The sequence below is a fragment of the Bombina bombina genome, chromosome 5 (genome assembly GCF_027579735.1).
Source record: "Bombina bombina isolate aBomBom1 chromosome 5, aBomBom1.pri, whole genome shotgun sequence".
NCBI lineage: Eukaryota > Metazoa > Chordata > Amphibia > Anura > Bombinatoridae > Bombina > Bombina bombina.
In genome coordinates this window covers 778,362,945-778,380,813 of record NC_069503.1, presented here as the reverse complement: position 1 = coordinate 778,380,813, position 17,869 = coordinate 778,362,945, and the positions used below count along the sequence as shown (strand labels likewise).

At 38.8% G+C, this 17,869-nt stretch overlaps 1 protein-coding gene across 1 annotated transcript in view; it reads right to left on the bottom strand.

Annotated features, from left to right (window-relative positions):
- Positions 1-17,869, bottom strand: part of NETO1 (neuropilin and tolloid like 1) — a 401,675-nt gene that overhangs the window by 144,428 nt on the left and 239,378 nt on the right. Inside the window, exons 5-6 of the mRNA XM_053713116.1 lie at positions 12,062-12,103; positions 11,848-11,975 (exon numbers count right to left, since the gene is read on the bottom strand). Of these exons, the coding sequence (XP_053569091.1) occupies positions 11,848-11,975; positions 12,062-12,103 (170 nt within the window). The remainder of the gene's footprint in view (positions 1-11,847; positions 11,976-12,061; positions 12,104-17,869) is intronic.

Genomic DNA, 17,869 nt, shown 5'->3' with positions numbered 1-17,869 from the left:
TTCCTTCTTTGAAACTGGATTCGGACACAAAGAAGGTACAACTATCTCCTGGTTAATATTTTTGTTGGAAACAACCTTTGGTAGAAAACCAGGCTTAGTACCCAAAACAACCTTATCTGAATGGAACACCAGATAGGGCGGAGTACACTGCAGAGCAGATAACTCTGAAACTCTTCTAGCAGAAGAAATAGCAACCAAAAACAAAACTTTCCAAGATAATAACTTAATATCTATGGAATGTAGAGGTTCAAACGGAACCCCTTGAAGAACTGAAAGAACTAGATTTAGACTCCAGGGAGGAGTCAAAGGTCTGTAAACAGGCTTGATCCTAACCAGAGCCTGAACAAATGCTTGAACATCTGGCACAGCTGCCAGTCGTTTGTGTAGTAAGACAGATAAAGCAGAAATCTGTCCCTTTAGAGAACTCGCAGATAATCCTTTATCCAAACCTTCTTGCAGAAAGGAAAGAATCTTAGGAATTTTTATCTTATTCCATGGGAATCCCTTGGATTCACACCAACAGATATATCTTTTCCATATTTTATGGTAAATCTTTCTAGTTAACGGTTTTCCGGCCTGAACCAGAGTATATATCACAGAATCTGAAAACCCACGCTTTGATAGAATCAAGCGTTCAATCTCCAAGCCGTCAGCTGGAGTGAGACCAGATTTGGATGTTCGAATGGACCCTGAACAAGAAGGTCCTGTCTCAAAGGTAGCTTCCCTGGTGGAACCGATGACATATTCACCAGGTCTGCATACCAAGTCCTGCGTGGCCACGCAGGAGCTATCAAGATCACCGAGGCCCTCTCCTGTTTGATCCTGGCTACCAGCCTGGGAATGAGAGGAAACGGTGGAAACACATAAGCTAGGTTGAAAGTCCAAGGTGCTACTAGTGCATCCACTAGAGTCGCCTTGGGATCCCTGGATCTGGACCCGTAGCAAGGAACCTTGAAGTTCTGACGAGACGCCATCAGATCCATGTCTGGAATGCCCCATAATTGAGTCAACTGGGCAAAGATCTCCGGGTGGAGTTCCCACTCCCCCGGATGGAATGTCTGACGACTCAGATAATCCGCTTCCCAGTTTTCCACACCTGGGATGTGGATCGCAGATAGATGGCAGGAGTGATCCTCCGCCCATTGTATTATTTTGGTCACTTCTTTCATCGCTAGGGAACTCCTTGTTCCCCCCTGATGATTGATATACGCAACAGACATCATGTTGTCTGATTGGAATCTTATGAATCTGGCCTTTGCAAGCTGAGGCCAAGCCCTGAGAGCATTGAATATCGCTCTTAGTTCCAGAATGTTTATCGGGAGAAGAGACTCTTCCCGAGACCATAGTCCCTGAGCTTTCAGGGATTCCCAGACCGCGCCCCAGCCCACTAGACTGGCGTCGGTCGTGACAATGACCCACTCTAGTCTGCGGAAGCTCATTCCCTGGGATAGATGGTCCAGGGTCAGCCACCAATGGAGTGAATCTCTGGTCTTCTGATCTACTTGAATCACTGGAGACAAGTCTGTATAGTCCCCATTCCACTGTTTGAGCATGCACAGTTGTAATGGTCTTAGATGAATTCGTGCAAAAGGAACTTTGTCCATTGCTGCAACCATCAACCCTACTACTTCCATGCACTGAGCTATGGAAGGACGTGGAACAGAGTGAAGAACTTGACAAGTGCTTAGAAGTTTTGACTTTCTGACATCTGTCAGAAAAATCCTCATTTCTATGTAATCTATTATTGTTCCCAAGAAGGGAACTCTTGTTGACGGAGACAGAGAACTTTTTACTATGTTCACCTTCCATCCGTGAGATCTGAGAAAGGCCAGAACGATGTCTGTATGAGCCTTTGCTTTTGAAAGGGACGACGCTTGTATTAGAATATCGTCCAAGTACGGTACTACTGCAATGCCCCTCGGTCTTAGAACCGCTAGAAGGGACCCGAGTACCTTTGTGAAAATCCTTGGAGCAGTGGCTAACCCGAATGGGAGGGCCACAAACTGGTAATGTTTGTCCAGAAAGGCGAACCTTAGGAACTGATGATGTTCTTTGTGGATAGGAATATGTAGGTACGCATCCTTTAGATCCACAGTAGTCATAAATTGACCTTCCTGGATAGTGGGTAGAATCGTTCGAATGGTTTTCATTTTGAACGATGGTACCCTGAGAAATTTGTTTAGGATCTTTAAATCCAGAATCGGTCTGAAGGTTCCCTCTTTTTTGGGAACTACGAACAGATTTGAGTAAAATCCCATTCCTTGTTCCGTCATTGGAACAGGGTGTATCACTCCCATCTTTAACAGGTCTTCTACACAATGTAAGAACGCCTGTCTCTTTATTTGGTTTGAGGATAAGTGAGACATGTGGAACCTTCCCCTTGGGGGTAGTTCCCTGAATTCCAGAAGATAACCCTGAGAAACTATTTCTAGTGCCCAGGGATCCTGAACATCTCTTGCCCAAGCCTGAGCAAAGAGAGAGAGTCTGCCCCCTACTAGATCTGGTCCCGGATCGGGGGCTACTCCTTCATGCTGTTTTGTTAGCAGCAGCAGGCTTCTTGGCCTGCTTACCCTTGTTCCAGCCTTGCATAGGTTTCCAGGCTGGTTTGGGCTGTGAGGCATTACCCTCTTGCTTAGAGGATGCAGAGTTAGAGGCCGGTCCGTTCCTGAAATTGCGAAAGGAACGAAAATTAGACTTATTCTTGGCCTTGAAAGGCCTATCTTGTGGAAGGGCATGGCCCTTTCCCCCAGTGATGTCTGAGATAATCTCTTTCAATTCTGGCCCAAAGAGAGTTTTACCTTTGAAAGGGATGTTAAGCAATTTTGTCTTGGATGATACATCCGCTGACCAAGACTTTAGCCAAAGCGCTCTGCGCGCCACAATTGCAAACCCTGAATTTTTCGCCGCTAATCTAGCTAATTGCAAAGCGGCATCTAAAATAAAAGAGTTAGCCAACTTAAGTGCGTTAACTCTGTCCATAACCTCCTCATATGGAGTCTCTCTACTGAGCGACTTTTCTAGTTCCTCGAACCAGAACCACGCTGCTGTAGTGACAGGAACAATGCACGAAATGGGTTGTAGAAGGTAACCTTGCTGTACAAAAATCTTTTTAAGCAAACCTTCCAATTTTTTATCCATAGGATCTTTGAAAGCACAACTATCCTCGATAGGAATAGTAGTTTGCTTGTTTAGAGTAGAAACTGCCCCCTCAACAATAGGGACTGTCTGCCATAAGTCCTTTCTGGGGTCGACCATAGGAAATAATTTCTTAAATATAGGGGGGGGAACAAAAGGTATGCCGGGCTTCTCCCACTCCTTATTCACTATGTCCGCCACCCGCTTGGGTATAGGAAAAGCGTCGGGGTGCACCGGAACCTCTAGAAACTTGTCCATCTTGCATAATTTCTCTGGAATGACCAAGTTGTCACAATCATCCAGAGTAGATAACACCTCCTTAAGCAGTGCGCGGAGATGTTCTAATTTAAATTTAAATGTCACAACATCAGGTTCAGCTTGTTGAGAAATTTTTCCTGAATCTGAAATTTCCCCATCTGACAAAACCTCCCTCATGGCCACTTCAGATTGGTGTGAGGGTATTATCATCAGCGCCCTCCTGCTCTTCAGTGTTTAAAACAGAGCAATCGCGCTTTCTCTGATATGCAGGCATTTTGGATAAAATATTTGCTATGGAGTTATCCATTACAGCCGTCAATTGTTGCATGGTAATAAGCATTGGCGCGCTAGATGTACTAGGGGCCTCCTGCGTGGGCAAAACTGGTGTAGACACAGTAGGAGATGATGTAGTATCATGTCTACTCCCCTCATCTGAGGAATCATCTTGGGCAATTTCATTATCTGTGGCAGTACTGTCCTTACTTTGTTTGGACGCTATGGCACAATTATCACACAATTTTGAATGGGGAGACACATTGGCTTTCATACATATAGAACATAGCTTATCCGAAGGCACAGACATGTTAAACAGGCTTAAACTTGTCAATAAAGCACAAAAACCGTTTTAAAACAAAACCGTTACTGTCTCTTTAAATTTTAAACAGAGCACACTTTATTACTGAATATGTGAAAAAGTATGAAGGAATTGTTCAAAATTTACCAAAATTTCACCACAGTGTCTTAAAGCATTAAAAGTATTGCATACCAATTTTCAGAGCTTTAACCCTTAAAATAACGGAACCGGAGCCGTTTACAAATTTAACCCCTATACAGTCCCAGCTACAGCCTTTGCTGTGACCTAACCAAGCCCAGAGGGGAATACGATACCAAATGACGCCTTCTAGAAACTTTTCCAACTACTTTCAGGTCCTCACACATGCATCTGCATGTCTTGCTCTCAAAAACAACTGCGCAGTAATGGCGCGAAAATGAGGCTCAGCCTACAACTGGGAAGGCCTCCCTGCTGGAAAAGGTGTCTAACATAGTGCCTGACGTTAAAAAACGTTCCCCAAGTTTATAAGTGTGAATTATCAGCATAAACATGTATAAAATGTCCAAATAAAGCAATCGATTTAGCCCATAAAAGTGTCTACCAGTTTTATAGCCCATATTAAGCCCTTTATTCTGTTTGAAACTAAGAAAATGGCTTACCGGTCCCCATGAGGGGAAATGACAGCCTTCCAGCATTACACAGTCTTGTTAGAAATATGGCTAGTCATACCTTAAGCAGAAAAGTCTGCTAACTGTTTCCCCTAACTGAAGTTATTTCATCTCAACAGTCCTATGTGGAAACAGCAATCGATTTTAGTTACTGTCTGCTAAAATCATCTTCCTCTCACAAACAGAAATCTTCATCCTTTTCTGTTTCAGAGTAAATAGTACATACCAGCACTATTTTAAAATAACAAACTCTTGATAGTAGAATAAAAAAACTACATTTAAACACCACATACTCTTAACCATCTCCGTGGAGATGTTGCCTGTGCAACGGCAAAGAGAATGACTGGGGTGGGCGGAGCCTAGGAGGGACTATATGGCCAGCTTTGCTGGGACTCTTTGCCATTTCCTGTTGGGGAAGAGATATTCCCACAAGTAAGGATGACGCCGTGGACCGGACACACCAATGTTGGAGAAATAGCCTTGGTCCCAAACGGACAGAAAATGGAAAAGTGCTGTGGTCATTAAGGGGTTAAGCATATGCTAACACTGTATAATAGAGGTTGTGTTGTTGTCATAGTGTACACTTCAAATACATTTTTTCAATTTTTTTTTATAATTAATTTAATCAAATGAGTCTTGTATTGCAGTTATAGCGACTATAAAGGGACATTAAATGCTAGATAGAATTATGCAATCAAAGAAAATATTAGTCTGGGAATAACATGTAGATGTATTTTTTTAAAGTTTCATTATCTGTTTAAACATTGACAAAATAAGTGTAAAGTTTTAATGTCTATAAAACAATGGGAGCTGCCATGTTGTAACTTAGGCTACCTTCTCTGCTGTGGTCAATTAGGGAAAGCTATAAATAGGTCACTAGAGTGTACAGCCAATGGCTGTGTGGGAAATAACAGTGTTCTGCACTTTTATTTCTAACAGGAACTGAATAGCTCACAATTTCAGAGTGGAATTACAAAAGGTGACAAAATAAATAATGAAAGTAAATTGTAGAGTTGTTTACATATATACTGTATATATATATATATATATATATATATATATATATATATATATACATATATTTAATACAATTATATATTATATATATATATATATATATATATATATATATATATATATATATATATATATATATATATATATATATATATATATATATGCAACACATTTCTCAGCTCAAAAAAGTGGTTTCATCAGATGCCTGATGAAATGGCTTTTTTGAGCCGAGAAACGTGTTGCATTAAAGTATATTTATTTTATCCAGTCAATCTTGTTCTATTAATTAGGTGTTTGTCTATATTACACACCCAATATTGGATATTTTATGTAAGATCAATTAACTATTATAGTGGATTTCATGTGCCAAACTGTTTGACTAAGTGAGTCACGTCACCAGGAAGGACAGACGAATTACAGGGAAGATCTGAATACGGTAAACACCACCGCCTGTTAAAGAGCAAGCTGACCACTGTGAACGTCAGCCAGCTCTTTTTGCATCCCAGCTGTTGGTGCCATCATCAAATGTGAGTGAATTTCTATAATTTCAAACATCATCTTTCTCTTAAACATGTCTACGCTATGAGGCGCCTCTTCTTCTCTTTTGTTTTCCACACAGACTACACCTCTGTACCAGCGGTATCAAGTGGAGCAGCCCACAGCAAACAGCCTGTCCTTTTGGTCCTTTTCTACAGTCTTATACATTTCCTTTGGGACTTGTATCTCATCACATTTTATTGATCAATTATAGATATGTAAATATACAACACTGATAGATTGTATAATTACACACAATTTGTATTGCACTTTATATTTTATAGTCACTTTTATTGTTTCAATTTAATCACTCATTAGCAATCACTGATATTTTAAAGGTGTGCACCCCAAGGAATATGCATAGGCATATCTTTATATGTCTATGCTTCATTATATTCCAGTCATAGATTGTCCATCAGAACTGCCATCAAGACTGGAAAATATAAACAAACTGTAGCCTGGCATTTCCTTGAAGCAGGGCATACCGTCAAGGACCTCAGATTTATAATTATTGATCATGCCCCCACTTTTAAGATAGGTGGAGACAGAGTCAAGCGTCTACTACAGAAGGAAGCTTGTTGGATATATGAACTGTAAACTGTGTCTGCCAAAGGTTTAAACACTGATACTGTATGGCAAAGCTATCTCTAACATGGGTGAGTTTGAGATTAGCATCCAATTGATTCTACATATGGGGTATTTATTACTGGACAATGTGATTGTGGATGTGGCCATTGCATACCTGAAAAGTGTTTATATGCTCCACTGATCCTACATACAGGGTAATTATTATCTACTTTTGGATAAGTTGGAATACTTTTAACAAGTGCTATTGTTTTTAGGATTTTTAGATTTTTGTTCTCATCTATCTCCACCTTCCAACAGGGGGGTTAATGGAAGGTGTCTTGTTTGGTCTTGGTAGATCATGTGGGTAGACATAAGATGATGTGATCATTTACAAGTTATGATACTAATTTTGATGTTCTCATTATGCCCCTTTGTGGAGTACATTCCAGCTGCTGGTTTTTATGGTTAATATCCTAATGAGCCAGGGCTATGATTATGTTAACGATAAATATTGGCAGTCTGTTTTGAATAATGTTTTGCTTATAGTGGTTAGCTGGTATGGAGACTTTACACACACATGTGGGGTGGTGTTTACATTGATTCTGATTGGCTAAGACTACTGGTATGAATGATGATTATAGTGCCATAGTTTTTATCAATCCATTACATGAGACCTAGCGATAAGGCTGCCAGTTAGTTTGATCACACTGTACAGGTAGATGTTTATTGCTAGTAGGTAAATAGATAGGTTTTATTTTCGGCTCCCGATTAGCCCTGCCCATCAGTTTACAATATAACGTAACATTGTCATTTGTGCTGAGTGATAATTACGAATAGGTGTAAATAAAGGTAAGGGAATGCCCATTGCTTAACGTCATAGTGAATCACAGGGGGGGTGTCAAGCACAGACACAGTATGATTGGTAATGGAGCCAGTAGAACAGGGGGGGTGTCAAGTACAGACACAGTATGATTGGTAATGGAGCCAGTAGAATGTCTGGATGCAACAATCATGCCCATATATAGGTCACTAGCCCTATGAAATTGAAGGTTTTTTGAAATGTAAAGACAGAAAAACACAAAAGTCTGCAAATCAAGTGTCCCACCCCTATCACTAATAAACATAAATATTGTTGAAATTTCCTTTCATTAAACAAAAATATTAATTTTAAACCTAAATAACTGCATAATTATAATTATATTTATGTTTATTGGTAATAGGGGTGGGACATTGATTTGCTGCATTTATTGTGGGAGGAGTTTCACTCAAGTATATGTACACAATTTTTGTTACATTTTGATTGGCTGAGGAAGGGGTGAGTACACTGAAACATAACTACATTAAACCATGTTTGCTTAAATCTAAAGAGTGTGGTTGCTACCTTTTATTCTGAATAACATTCCTCACTGCACCCTGGCCTACCTGGTATGGTGAATATATTTTCTGTGAGAGTGTGCCTGCACCCTTGATAATATGTATATACAGTATGCATACACACTCACTCACACACTCACCATCCTCTCACCCAGTTACCCAAACCTCAGTTAACCCTACCTTTTCTATCCCATTGCAATAAAGCATAATCACTACTCACCCAATTACTCACACTTCTGCTAATCTTAAATTTGATGTCCCTACTTCAAAAAAATGTAACTGCTTGTTTAGATTCCCCCCCACAATTAACCACACATCAAACATCTCCTCAAAAGTATTCCATATAGTTGACCCTATTCCCCACCACAATTAGCCTCCAACAACTGCAAGTAATTTTAATGTCTGATCCGATTCCCCTCACTGCAATTAAACCTAACTGTGACCTCCCCTTTTGCAAATAAACTTAACATCTTTCCTGATATCTCCCTTTCTAAGCAAGAACTAACCCCACCACAAGAAATGTAATGGATGGCTTGAAACCCCAGAACCCTATCCCTGATCCTCCATTTCAAACCCACTTAGCTCTGTATACCCACCTACACAAACTCTCATCAGAAAATCCCTCTTCAGGATCCTTTATCCCAAATCAATTCACCTCTCCAACACCTACCCACCATAAATAAAAAAAAGAGTTGCTATACTATGTTACTATATTACTTAGAAATAGAAAGGTCAATGAACATTTCCATTAACTCTGAATACAGCTTTGTCAAGGTCAGTTTCGCTACAATATCCTAAGTAAGTAAACAAGGAGGGACAAGTCTGCTAATTCAGCAATCCTCTAAGCTGTTTATATCAGAGGTAAAGTGTCTCTACTGCTTCACATAATCACATATTTCCAGTGTTTGTGAGGACAATGTTAATCTAAAAATTTAACACAAGCTAAGCATCAACTGGAGAGGTTTTTCAAGTATTTCCCAACTTATCCTTGACTGTCATTGTGCTAAGTAAAGGAGGACAAGAAAGTTTTCAGAGAGGAGATGCACGGTGAATTCAGGTAAGATTTGCTGGATTAAGGGGTCTTTCTCCATCCTCATGCAAAACAATTGGTCCTCAAGCCAGAATTTCTGAGATGCTGACCAAGAGAATTTTTAACTCTAGGAAAGCCTTCACTTGCTATACATCTTTTGATACAATTTTAAGGATGATATTCAGAGATCTCTACCATTACTGTGGGATTTGCCATTTAAACTTCATGGCTTTACTATTCATCCATTTCAGTCTTTAAGACAAGTTTTGCGTTAAATCTTACACTAAAGACAGTCATTTTTGCTATATATTATCAATATTGAAGTCCATATAGCTAGTGGAAACCCATTTGATTTTGATTTGTATCAGTCAAAAGGGATGAGACCAGTAATATGATTTTTCAATAACAAAACTTCATCTTGGGCAGTATATTTTTCTGCCTTCCTTTATTTTCTCAAATGCAGTAAATTATATATGTTCACTCAGTACAGTATAAGTATTCACCAAACCCCCTTGTTGTTATTTAAATAATATTTTTGGATTAAATGATATCAGAGAAAACCATTGCCTATTTCGATGACCCTGCCATATTTCTGCCCTCTGTCTGGAGGCAATCCTAGGGGCCTATTTACTCATGTGCGGGCGGACATCGATAAATGCCGACAGCATACGCTGTCGGCATTTATCATTGCACAAGCATTTCTAGTGAAATGCTCCTGCAATGCCACCCCCTGCACATTGGCCGCTAGCAGGGGGTGTCAATCAACCCAATCGTATCCGATCGGGCTGATTTCTGTCTGCCGCCTCAGAGGTGGCGGACAAGTTAAGGAGCAGTGGCCTTCCGACCGTGGGTCGGAAATAGCTTTCGCTGCATTATAAATTGACCCCATAATGTAATTAGCGAATGCTTCTAGTAGATAGTGAGGAAAATAATACTGCACATATTTTATCTGTCTGTCTATCATTCTAGATATATATATATAATATAATAAAACTCAAGAGGAAAAATCAATGTAGTTCAGCACACAGATAAAAGTCTTTATACATATAGTTAGAAATTCTAGAGTCCCAATAAAACAAAAATGATGATAAAGTTGACAAATGGTTTTCTTCTTACCGGAAATTACCCCAATCATATGAGGTAATGTTTGCACACGGGAAAACCAATGGTGTAGTGGTCCTTTGGTCTATAGTTATTCCCCTCCGGTGGTTCCTTTGTTATGTGAATCTCGTAGGGCACTCTTAGCCAATCAATTCAACAAAGCTTCTTGGAAACACCTTTCTGGTAGAAACTTCCAGTTCTTTCTGTGATGTTTGTATCTCCCCGGAGTATGGTTATATGGTAGAATTTCTCAGCAGAATTTCTCAGCAGAAAGTTTTGAGAGAAAGAAATAAAAAACACATAGTGTAACACTGTCATACAAATATTTTATTTAGTTTGAGCTTAAAAAGTTTGCACTTACATTTAATGCCCTCAATCCTTAATGAGGTAAGCATTCAAGCATGTAAATATAAGTGAGTTGATAATATATTGGTATGTCCGTTGTTGTCCCCGCCTTCAAATTGTAGATTTGCTCAAGCACAACACATTTTTCTCTTAATCGATTTTGTGGTAAAAAAATACACTGTATCTTGTGCTATATGTTATCCTTTAAGGAGTTCTTTCTTTGCATTATTATTTTTACCAATGTAAAAGTACTAGTATAAAAAAGATCAATATAAAACAGTGCTAATGTAAAAACAATCGATATATTCAAAAGATGCACAGAAAGTTAGTCTCCCAAAAGGTCTGTTGCTTGTATATAGCACTGCAGTGCACATGCAACAGTATACTAGAACAAGTAGTTGCCCAGGGGAAAAGAAAACGAATTAAAAAGAACAAATACACTTCAGATAAAGGTCAAATACCACTAAATGCTGCCGGTATCATGGTAGGAAAAACTGTACACCCACTTTGGTTTCCTTACGCGTTTCAAAGTATCTATCTACTTCTTCGTCAGAGGCAAGTTTGTGTACAGAGTGGCCGGCTTTGAATTTAAAGGTAGATTAATAGGCCCACTTATAATAATGTAAAGAAAGAACTCCTTAAAGGATAACCATATAGCACAAGATATGGTGTATTTTTATACCACAAAATCAATTAAGAGAAAAATGTGTTGTGCTTGAACAAATCTACAAATTGAAGGAGGGGACAACAACGGGCATACCAATATAGTATCAACTCACTTATATTTACATGCTTGAATGCTTACCTCATTAAGGATTGAGGGCATTAAATGTAAGTGCAAACTTGTTAAGCTCAAACTAAATAAACCATTTGTATGACAGAGTTACACTATGTGTTTTTTCTTTCTTTCTCTCAAAACTTTCTGCTGAGAAATTCTACCATATAACCATACTCCGGGGAGATACAAAGACATACCATCACAGAGAGAACTGGAAGTTTCTTCCAGAAAGGTGTTTCCAAGAAGCTTTATTGAATCGATTGGCTAAGAGTGTGCTACAAGATTCACCTAACAAAGGAACCAACGGAGGTATATAACTATAGACTAGAAGACCACTACACCATTGGTTTTCCCGTGTGCAAACATTACCTCATATGATTAGGGTAATTTCCGGTAAGAAGAAAACCATTTCTCACCTTTATCATCATTTTTGTTTTATTGGGATTCTAGAATTTAAAATTCAAAATGAGAAATAATTTCAAACCTTTGACTTTGGTGGTGCTCGAATATACCATTTGCAGTCAACTGCCTCATTAGCAGAGGCCTTCCCTTCTTTTAGAATTTGCACAGATTCTATTATTCCTTCAGATCCTCCCATTTCAAACTCACAAACTGGGAAACAGGAAAAACGGAAAAGAGAATTAATCGTTGTCTTCTGGATATCATAGTTATTGTAAAATAATAATCAAATTACACACCTGGTAATGGTTTTAAAACTCCAAGTTCTTTAAAATCTGGATCTATAGGGAAAAAAAAGAAATGGTTTAAAACTTATGTACATTAAAACAACAATTTAAATTTGCTATCTGCTAAATTTGAATTCAGCATCTGTTCACCCCCACTCAAAAAAAAGAGAATATATATATATATATATATATATATATATATATATATATATATATATATATATATATATATATATATATATATTGTATATAGAGAGAGAGACTTATGTTTTCCAAAAACACAAAACAGGAAATAAAAAAGTAAAATATAATATTTACATGTTTTGCCACTTTGTAACATCATTCAGTTCATGTAGATAATAGGTAACACTAAAATATCTAACTGTAAAAGATTAAGTACATTTTAAAGAAAGAAAAACAAAGAAGTGACAACTCATTTTGAAGTAAGATAGCATATAAAATACGATAATAAGTTGGAAAATAACATCATTTATTTTTCCATGGTGGTGAGAGTCCATGATCCATTACTCCTGGGAACTACTCTTCTCTGCCAGTAGGAGGAGACAAAGATTCCAAAACCCCAAGATCTTTATAAAACCCCTCCCATCTCACTGAAAACTCAGTGTGACATACAGCCAAGCAAAAGAGATAGGAAAAGAAATAAGAGTAAAATAATAAGAGAAGAGAAAAAAGATGTGCGCAAAAATTAAACTAACCTAAAAAAACACAAGGAGGGGTCAAGTGGGCTCTCACCACCATGAAAGAAATTAATTTATCATGTAAGCATAAATTATGTTTTCATTCATGCAGGTGGTGAGAGTCCACAATACATTACTCCTGGGAACTAATACCCAAGCTGTGGAGTCCACAAGTAATGAGAAATAAAGGGCTGGATGTAAAGAAAATCTATTTTCCACAGAAAAAGCAATTAAGGCGGTAGGACTCAGGACACCCGACATCCAGATAGTGCAACAAAGAAGAGAGGGAGTGTGCTCCAACCTGACGTATTATAAAAAAAGCACACCTAACCTACATACGCTACCACGCCGACGTGCGTCTAAAAATGTACGTGCGTCTAATATGTGTGCGAAAAACCCCGGCGATTGTTAAAAAAAATGTATACGTGTAAAAACTTGACGTGTTTAAAAATACATTAAATTGTTTTAAAGGTGAATTACCAAAAATTATTTAATCGACCTAAGACTCAATATATAATATATATTAAAACAACCTAAGAGGTTTATAGAGTGAAAAATAATAAAAATATAGTACTTACCAATAGGCACCCTACTACTGGAGGAAACCAGTAGAAAGCCAAAACCAGTGCTGAAACATAACAGTAGAGGAGCTGGAATAGGAGTATATTGATGACCCAACAGGAAGAGGCAACGGACAACTCTCTGTGACACCCATGGAAGGCTTGTGACTAATTTCCAAAAGGTGAAAAATATGTCAGTACCCATACTCCAAATACATCCCTCCATCAACAACTGTACTCAGAGGGGAAATGGTCCTCAACTCAATCTAAGAACCTCTCTCATTGAAGAATCAACTGCACATCTTTTTTCTTCACCTTCCTCCAGCGGAGGCAAAAACAAGACTAACTTAAAAGTGAGGTGGGAGGGTTTATATAGAGCCCTTGGGGTTTGGCAATCTTTGCCTCCTCAGTGACAGGGAACAATACTTCCCAGGAGTAATGGATTGTGGACTCTCACCACCTGTATAAAAAAAAAATGTTTTCACATGGATGAGTGTGTGTGTTGTGAGTGTCTGAGTTTATCAGTGAGTATGTATTTATGAGTGAGTGTGTTTATGTATGAGTGAGTAATTTTTTTTCTGTATTTTAATTGTGAAGTTTGCATATAGCTAACTTTGTACCTCTTCAAATGAGTGGGCATTGCTCATCTCAACATGCGGGGGAGAAGCCTACATAGACGCTACATGTAGTTAGACAAACAGTCTGTAACTGACGGACAAAAAATAGCAGGTACTCAATGGATAACATAAAAGAAAATAAGTTTATTAAATTACAAAAAATAGTAAAAAACAGAACACAAGGCTGTTAGCACACACAGATGAAGTCACTGAAGGCAGGCAGACAAAAAAAACACAATAGTGGGGATTGCAAAAAAATGTTCCAATTCAAAAAGAGTCCCGGGTGAAATCAGTTTAAGAAGCTCTGATCTAGTCTATAATGAAGTCTTGTTCTCTCCTCCAGGCTACACATATTAGATAGATGTAAAACACCCAAAACATATATAACCACATCTTCCAATTACAATGCAGGATATGTGTAAGGGTTGTGGCATTGAGGCCGTTTTACCAAATGTCTGTCGGACCTGATCCGACAGTGCGGATCAGATCCGACAGACATCGCTGAATGCGGAGAGCAATACGGTCTCCGTATTCAGCATTGCACCAACGGCTCACAAGAGCTGCTGGTGCAACGCCGCCCACTGCAGACTCGCAGCCAATGGGCCGCCAGCAGGGTGGTGTCAATTAACCCGATAGTACTCGATCAGGTTGAATTGTGGCGATTCCTGGCCGCCTCATCAGAGCAGGCGGACAGGGTTATGGAGCAGCGGTCTTTAGACCGCTTCTCCATAACTTGTGTTTCTCGCGAGTCTTGATAAATGGGTCTCATTGTCTTTAACTGTCCCTTCATTAAACATACAGAAAATCTCTACACCTGTGTGGTAAAGTAATGAGTAAATTGATAGTTAGAACAGATATAATTAGGATATTAATGAATTAATAACACACTTTAAGGACATATTATAGGACTCAGATGCCCATTTCAATCAAATGTATACAATGTGCTAATTTATAGGTATTTTAAACAATGCACAGCATTTTACAATGCATCCTTAGAGATGGGTATAGTATATCGGAAAGCATTACGTCATTTACAGTACATATGAAGTTCCATGTATGGATTTTGGGTAAAAGTCTACAATTACAGAATAAACATATTAGGAAAAAAGTGTATATGTTATGTGTCTTGTCTAACAGAGACAAACTTTACTATTAGAGGTTAAATCTTCATCACATAGCATGAAATCTCTGGGAGAATCATACCACCTATTATGAAGAAGCCCTGAGGAAGCCCCCTCTCTAGTGACGAGGGGGTGAAACGCGTGTCGGCAATTGGCTGGCCACCCCATATGTGACTTGACACGCTTGTTTGTGGATCGGATGGCGGAGAAACTTATGCGTGCAACAAAGTTTGTGAGCCTAAGCAAGTTTGTTTATTTCGAAAACTGTCATAAGTGGCATAGAGGCTATCTGTTTGATTGTGCAGCAGATTCCATACTCCATCTGTAAAACCTTTTGTCAGACGGAAGAAAGAGCAGTGAAACTTGGCAGCAACCAGGTGTAGTCGACAGAGGGATACGGATATACACACTTAGTACCCTCCTGCATCTTTGCTTTGTGCCATTACTCTTCTCACAACCTTGCTTCTACCTTGCTGTGATTTAAACAAGATGGGTGCAGTCGACTAAAACATATATATGGGATATAGTAACTAAAACATGATATCCTCCTGCATCTCTTTTCTTGTCAAAACCATTTTCTCTCGCTGTAATACTAATACCTATGCTTCTAGTGCTACATGATATATCATACATCCTTGCTTATTTTGGCTCAAGTGACTCTGTGAAAGCTGCCACATATCATTTCCCTGGTCATAGGGGAACTTGATACCTACAGAAAGACATTCTAGTCTATTTGCTATCTATAGACTTATTACATCATGTATGTCTACTGCTTTGGCTCTTTAGGTATCATTAGAATATCTGCATAATTATTTTATACTGTATACTTCTTATGTGTTGTTGCATATAACATATGTAGTTCTACTATACCTAGCATTCTAGCTTTGATGTTTGGTTGTAAAACTATTTATACACTTAAGATATAGGCGTCTATGCACAGGTGCGGTGCAGTAACTCCAAATGTTCAGTTTTACTAAAACCTATTTAGGCCTGCATATATAAGATTGAGAACTGCATCCTGTGCTCAGTCAGCCACAATATCTATAACAGCACTACATATCTGGGTATAATTCTAGCAATATTTATTTCCACAAAATGCATGTCTTTTCACATGGACCGGTCCTAGCACTTCTTAACTTTTGTATATATTTTGTACTATATATTCATTCGCCTAGATTTAGAGTTCTGCGTTAGCCGTCAAAAGCAGCGTTAAGGGGTCCTAACGCTGCTTTTGGCCGGCCGCTGGTATTTAGAGTCAGGCAGGAAAGGGTCTAACGCTCACTTTCAAGCAGCGACTTTTCCAAAACGCAGATCCCCTTACGCCAATTGCGTATCCTATCTTTTCAATGGGATCTGCCTAACGCTGGTATTTAGAGTCTTGGCTGAAGTGAGCGGTAGAGCCTCTACCGACAAGACTCCAGCCACAGAAAAAAGTCAGTAGTTAAGAGCTTTATGGGCTAACGCCGGTTTATAAAGCTCTTAACTACTGTGCTATAAAGTACACTAACACCCATAAACTACCTATGTACCCCTAAACCGAGGCCCCCCCACATCTCCGCCACTATAATAAATATTTTTAATCCCTAATCTGCCGACCGCAAACCGCCGCCACCTACATTATCCCTATGAACCCCTAATCTGCTGCCCCTAACATCGCCGACACCTACATAATATTTATTAACCCCTAATCTGCCCCCCCCAACGTCGCCGCTACCTTACCTACACTTATTAACCCCTAATCTGCTGATAGGACCTTGCCGCTACTCTAATAAATGTATTAACCCCTAAAGCTAAGTCTATCCCTAACCCTAACACCCCCTAAGTTAAATATAATTTTAATCTAACAAAACAAATTAAATATTATTAACAAAAGTCTTCCTATTTAAAACTAAATACTTAGCTGTAAAATAAACCCTAATATTGCTACAATATAACTAATGATTATATTGTAGCTGTTTTAGGATTTATATTTATTTTACAGGCAACTTTGTATTTATTTAAACTAGGTACAATAGCTATTAAATAGTTATTTACTCTTTAATAGCTACCTAGTTAAAATAATTACAAAATTACATGTAAAATAAATCTTAACCTAAGTAACAATTAAACCTAACACTACACTATCAATAAATAAATTAACTACAAGTAGCTACAATTACCTACAATTAAATAAACTAAACTAAATTACAAAAAACCTCCCACTAAATTACAAAAAATAAAAAAGATTACAAGAATTTTAAGCTAATTACACCTACTCTAAGCCCCCTAATAAAATAACAAAGCCCCCAAAATAAAAAAATTTCCCTACCCTAATCTAAATTAAAAAAGTTAACAGCTCTATTACCAGCCCTTAAAAGAGGCTTTTTGCGGGGCATGCCCCAAAGAAATCAGCTCTTTTGCCTGTAAAAAAAAACACAATACCACCCCCCAACATTACAACCCACCACCCACATACCCCTACTCTAACCAAAACCCCCCTTAAATAAACCTAACACTACCCCCCTGAAGATCTCCCTACCTTGAGTCGTGTTCACCCAGCCGGGCACCGATGGACCAAAAGAGGACATCCGGAGCGGCAGAAGTCTTCATCCTATCCGGGCAGAAGAGGACATCCGGACCGGTAGACATCTTCATCCAAGCGGCATCTTCTATCTTCATCCATCCAGAGCGGAGCGGAGCCATCTTCTTCCAGCCGACGCGGATCCATCCTTCTTCCCCGATGCCTACTCGCCGAATGAAGGTTCCTTTAAATGACGTCATCCAAGATGGCGTCCCTCGAATTCCGATTGGCTGATAGGATTCTATCAGCCAATCGGAATTAAAG